Source organism: Littorina saxatilis, unplaced genomic scaffold (assembly GCF_037325665.1).
Source record: "Littorina saxatilis isolate snail1 unplaced genomic scaffold, US_GU_Lsax_2.0 scaffold_587, whole genome shotgun sequence".
Lineage (NCBI taxonomy): Eukaryota > Metazoa > Mollusca > Gastropoda > Littorinimorpha > Littorinidae > Littorina > Littorina saxatilis.
The window spans coordinates 57,536-63,730 of NW_027129184.1; the positions used below are offsets into that span (position 1 = coordinate 57,536).

At 42.5% G+C, this 6,195-nt stretch overlaps 1 protein-coding gene across 1 annotated transcript; it reads left to right on the top strand.

Moving 5' to 3' along the window:
* Nucleotides 1-242: 242 nt before the first annotated feature.
* Nucleotides 243-6,195, top strand: LOC138957462 (mucin-5AC-like). The gene is made up of 5 exons (XM_070328583.1): nucleotides 243-492; nucleotides 1,994-2,215; nucleotides 2,835-3,138; nucleotides 3,567-3,706; nucleotides 5,769-6,195. The coding sequence occupies exons 1-5, from the start codon at nucleotides 417-419 to the stop codon at nucleotides 6,032-6,034; spliced, it is 1,008 nt and encodes a 335-aa protein (XP_070184684.1). The 5' UTR covers nucleotides 243-416; the 3' UTR covers nucleotides 6,035-6,195.

Below are 6,195 nucleotides of genomic sequence, written 5' to 3' on the forward strand. Positions count from 1 at the left end.
TTACAAACACACACACACACACACACATATATACACACACACACACACACACACACACACACACACACACACACATACACATACACACACACACACACACATACACATACACACACACACTTATTTTGTCACACAGATATCGCCAGCACAGTCCTCATTCCGAAAAACGGAAAAGAAAACACTGCTATGAATAGATATTTGAGAAGCAGGTAACGCAAGCCAAATACACATAATCACGCTGGCTTTTTTTCCTTTTTATTTTTTATTTGTAGGAATTCGCTGCTTTTCTTGACGCGCGACCATGAACGAGTAAAGCTGGTCGTTCTCTCGGGTGCTTTTTGTCGAGACAGGACAGGGTAGGCAATGCGTAAGACGTAAACATATGTCATTACATAAAACCAACTTGTTTTGACGACATGTCTTGCCATTGGGGTGTATGTCTGTTCCTTCTGGTCGGAATGTTGGTGGCATTATTCCCGCATCATTGCAAAGGTGAGCGCAAGACGTTGTAACCTAGCTAAAATGCTCTCTCATTGTCTATCTCTGTGTGTGTGTGTGTGTGTGTGTGTGTGTGTGTGTGTGTGTGTGTGTGTGTGTGTGTGTATGTGTGTGTGTGTGTGTGTATGTGTGTGTGTGTATGTGTGTGTGTGTTTGCGTGTGTGTGTGTCTCTCTCTCTCTCTCTCTCTCTCTCTCTCCTCTCTCTCTCTCTCTCTCTCTCTCTCTCTCTCTCTCTCTACTCATCTCTTACATAATGTAGCTTGCACGTACGTGCTAGTTGTTGCAATATTAAAGCCACCCGCCGCCTCCCGTAAACCATATGTTTCTGATCACTGAGCTCCCCGAGCGTTGAAATACTGTGCTGACTTCCATTTGAACGCCCGCCGCTCGGGAACATCCAGGCTGCTTTCCGTTGAGAGAAAGACATTTTGAAAGAATGTATTCCGTGCAGTTAGAACGGCCGTACAATTGAGATTTTCGGGAGCTTCGTTTTGGCGTTTGAATTAGCTTTTAGAATCTGAATAATGAATTGATAGCATGTGATACAAACATTCTTGAATCACGAAATAATTCTTTTATCATCAAGACAAGATCAGTACAATTCGAAGTTTTGAAAGTTTGAACAAAGGGAGCCCGGAAGCAGGTCATGCGAGGCCGTGTGAGTTGAATGGTGTAAGTGTAAAGATGCAGCTCTTTTGACTTGATGGCGGGGAAGTAAGCTACAGTACCAAAAAACATGCAACTTTTCCTTTTTTAGAAAGCCAGTCGACTTAGATTTCCAAACATTTGATATTGTTTGCTGCTGTGCCTATATAGAATGAGTATCCCGGTTTCCCAATTGCTTCGTTTCCGGCCGATTTATGTGGAGCACGTGATGCGCACAAAAAATATTGGCGGTCTAGAAGTGTCGTCTGCATAATGATCGCGGCGGCGCCCGCGGCTTTCTTGACCGCCAAGGACGACCGCGCACGTTGTGATACGTCATTCATTAGACCTCAATTGCTCTTAAAAATTTTCTGCAGCGACATGGCTAAAATGAGCTGCAATTTACCATTGCCAAAGCAGACGAATATTTTCTGCACATCGCTAGTTTCTTTGAAATCAACCGACGCCGCTCAGTCAGTGTTTGTAACTCCCAGTCGTTTGTTGTATTTTAGATTCAGAGATACACACTTACGTGCTATTGCAGATGTAGAGTTGTCTTTAAATCGTAAACGATTATATAGGTCATGTATGAATAAAGTGGGTCACACGGGGCCCCGATTGCTCGGGGGTTGAATAAACCACCAGAACTGCTGTGTAGCCATTCAAGTGATGTGTAAGTGGCATGCAATGTTGTTGAACGCTATTGCAAGTGTTTTCCCTTCGGTAAGTAAAGCTGTCTTAGTGAAAAGTTGCCATTGCTCTGTAAACCTGTACGTGAGGCGGAGTGAGCCGTTAAACAGTGCATCTTTGACTCATGTCTGGTTGAAAGCTCAATTCTTTTTTTTTCAGGCAATACATGTTCTTGGGAAGTTTTTGAGGATACGTTTCCTCCTAATGCTCGTGAACAACTACATGGCATCATGTCCCTGAATGCATGCCAAGAGAGATGTGACGAACTGCCAGCCTGTGTGGCTGTTACTCATGCTGCACCTGAATGCTACATCTATAACTCTAAACCTACACTAAAGACATCAGATGGCTGGACACACGCACAAAAATTCTGCACTAACGGTAAGAAAGAATAGGCTCGTAACTTTATACCTGTACTGGAAGCATCACCTGGCTGGACATACGCACTAAAAATCTGCACTGACGGTGAGAAATATATTACAGATAGACGTGTAACGTTTTTGCACCTGGCAAAGTTCTATACTACATGCACCCCCCCCCCCCCCCCTCTGCTTCTTTCTATATGTAAACTGGAAAGGGTGTCTATTTTCGATAACCACCCAGCAACCAAACACATAACTACTCAGCAACCACCCGAATTAGTAATAGCTCATGGATTGAGAAGCTTCACTTGTTGGGCACTTCTTTAAGTTCCGAGCGCTCAAATGTACTAAACACACATTTTGGGAGCAGACTGTAGCGGATTTTCTCTGTCAGGCTAGCACTTAGCTGATGTGTCGTTGTTTTGCTTGTAGGATGAATGCTGGTGTATCATGGGAGAGAGAGTATGCGCCTTAATTGATGGAATGATTGTATTCTTATTTTTACTCGTTTGTTATTCTATCGAGAGCAGTAGGGAAGTAATCTAATCACATATATTGTTGTTCCTACGACTCTACCTTTTTTAAACACTCCCACTCACAACATTTGTGAAACGTACATTGTTTCTCTGTTGCACTAGAAACTCTAACATCATTAACATCACAAGCAACGAGATCATCCGCACACACAACAACAACAACTAAACCAACAACGATAACAACGACAACGAGGACAACAACGACGCCATCAGTACTACCAACACCAAGCTTCGGACGGACAAGCACGAAGTCTGCATTGATCAGCACTTTCAGCACCATGACACAGTCCACAGTAGATTCTCCAGCAAATGAAGCTACAGGTGTACCTGTGGCTGTGATAGCAGGTGTTGGTGCTGTTGTTGCCTTTGTCATCGCTGTTAGTATTGTCGTTTTCGTCGTGATAAGGTGAGGGAGAGAGAGAGATGAACATTGCGGAACAAAAGGGAAAACAAAAGAAATGAAACTAGAGATTGAAATGGAAGAGGTGGTATTCGAACAAGCTTTTAATGAGTTAATTTCGGACAGATTACGAAAAATGTTTTTTCATATTCCGACTATCTGACATGATGTGTTTTTCTCTTGAGTAATTAGTTTCTACTTATACACGCAACAGACACACGCCGCAACAACAACAAAAAACACACACGAATGGTCGCACACATGCGCAGATTAACGCATACACGAATACACAGCCATATTAGTTTGGATGTTGTCAGTGTTATTCTTAAGATATCTAGGCTAGGTTATTTTTTGACTCAGCGTTCTTGTTGTTTTTTGTTGGTGCAATTTGACTCTGCTCGTGAGTAATTCTCTTCTACTTTAACACGCAACAGAAAGAAACGTGGCAAGCCTCCTCATCCTGGTCATCCCGCGGTGAGCAACACAGAGAACCGTGGTCACAGGATGGCGAATGTAACGGACAACAGAAACACGACTGACGGAGTCACTCCTGCTGCAGAACATCATAGAACTGGTACTGTTTAATGTGGCGAGCATTTCAAATTGTAGTGATTTAAATAATTATGTGTTTCGTTGGTTGCGTGATTTGTTTAAAGATAGGATAGGCCGATGATTATCATGGAGAGTGGTTGGTTTTATATTAATGATTATTATGATATTGTATACAAGGTTACACCTCTGTTCAGAAATTATATCGCGTGTAACCTGTCGGAACAGAGTATATATTGTATGCATATGATAGACGTCATCATATTTCGAAAGAAAATACCACACAATAAATAATTGATTGGTATCAAATATCGTGTTCTATGGATGTTAATAAAATGCTAATGCAATTTCCTCGGATTTATAGTAAAATATAAAGTAAACCGGCCTTGACCCATCCACAATACAATGCAAACTTCAGGGACGTAGCACACCTAATAAAAGTGGTAGGGCGGAAAAAAATGGAAGACAAAATGCTGAGACAGCTAAGGAAATATGGGGCTTACACTACCGCCCCTCCCCCCCCCCCCTTCCCGTCCCCTTGTAATGGTCTAAAAAAGAAAGAAAACATGATGCGATTTCGTGCCTTCTGAGCTCAGTTCCATCTAATCATCTTTCCATCCTCCACCAAACAACGGGCTGGTGAATGTATCAGTGATTATCAATCGACTTACATTTATATCTAAATTCCGATACGTTGAATGTGATGAGCACTTACTTCAAATGACTTTCGTCTTCATTATTGTCTAGTGTGTTAAAAAGCAAGGATTGACAAACTGGTTTACTTCTAAACAAGCAATTTATTGATCCGTCCAGCCATCAACATTGGCAGCCTGAGTGATGACTGAAAAATAGAGGGATTTGTCAGAATATTTTTAGCGCGTTTTCGATCCATCACAACCAGGATGCACACTTGTGTCCATTGTTCAATTCTCTCTCTACATGTTGTTTCATGTGACACTGTTAACCCCACAAGTTACTGTGTTACTCAATTGTTATGGCGTACTTACGGTTGACACACAATCACTCACCCCTCAGTCTGACCCCAGCTTCACACACAGAATATACAAAACATTTCTTACCTCCATTGTTTCTCATGGGAGCAGACGGACGAAGAAGCAATTTTCACTAAATTGGCGCCAATACTTTTATGGCCTGACGGAACTCGTCACGTGTGACGTTCTCGTCAAAATAAGACGTCATCCTATTCCAGCAGTTGACCAAGACTAACACACAAAAAAAAAACCCCAAAAAACCGACCTTATGCCATCGCGTGAATACTACGCGGGGTGTTCTGTTGGTAGATCTCTCTCTCTCTCTCTCTCTCTCTCTCTCTCTCTCTCTCTCTCTCTCTCTCTCTCTCTCTCTCTCTCTCTCTCTCTCTCTCTCTCTCTCTCTTCTCTCTCTCTCTCTCTCTCTCTCTCTCTCTTTTTTTCTTTTTACGGAAAAAGTGGTCGGGCGGTCGCCCTACATGCCCTACCGGGTGCTACGTCCCTGAACTTGGATAGTTTTGGGTATCTCGTTCAGGGTGTCCTTGCTGTCTTCACTGTAGCGTCATAAGTCTGTACGTATTGTGGATTTATCTTACTGTTTGTTCGTCTGTCTGTTCTTCTTTCTGTTTTTATATCTCTTTGTACGTATTTGTGCTGTGACAGGGGAGGCTACTGCTCCTTTCACAGCAGACTCTGCACCCGAGTTGTTGGCCTTTAAAGTCAACACCCGTGGTTTGTGGAAATCTGTTTGTGATAGGGTGTGGTAGTTTCCGATTGTCTGTATGTTCATGGAAACCTTCGGGTTTGCATAACAGTTTTTATAGGGCTAAGAAATTAGCCCTAACATTTTCAAACCTGTTTGATTGCACTTCGCTTCCTGGAAACCTTCGGGTTTGCATAACAGTTTTTATAGGGCTAAGAAATTAGCCCTAACATTTTCAAACCTGTTTGATTGCACTTCGCTTCCCGAGGTGATCGTAGTGTTTCGGCACACGGTTACAGTGCCCATGTTGTCAATTCAATCCTTTTTGTTATCCATGTTTACCTTTTTTCAATTAATTAGAAATATTTCACATACACTTTTTATTATACACGCAGGTGACAGAGACCCAACGAGTACCACAGAGAATGTCTACGAGATCACAGAGGAGAACGGCCATTACTATGAACCACTGAGCCATCGGGACAACACATACATCAATGACGACACTTTGTACTCCAACCCAGTCTTCACAAATGGGGAGGAGGGTGGTGGGAGAAGTGAAGTCAACTCAGTGTCTGGTGGTGATACCACTTACTATAACACGGGTGTTCAAACGAAGGTTAACTGCAATGACAATACCACTTACCACAACATGGGATGACAACTCTTGTATCAATTGGCAATATCATGTACAACAACGGGCACAAATAAACAACGCTTGTTTACTGTATTGACACGTTCAGTTCCTGCAACAAAAACGTGTTGGAAACTCGTGTAAACTGTACTCGCAACAGTAGTTACTACAACGCACGCTTCTTTTTT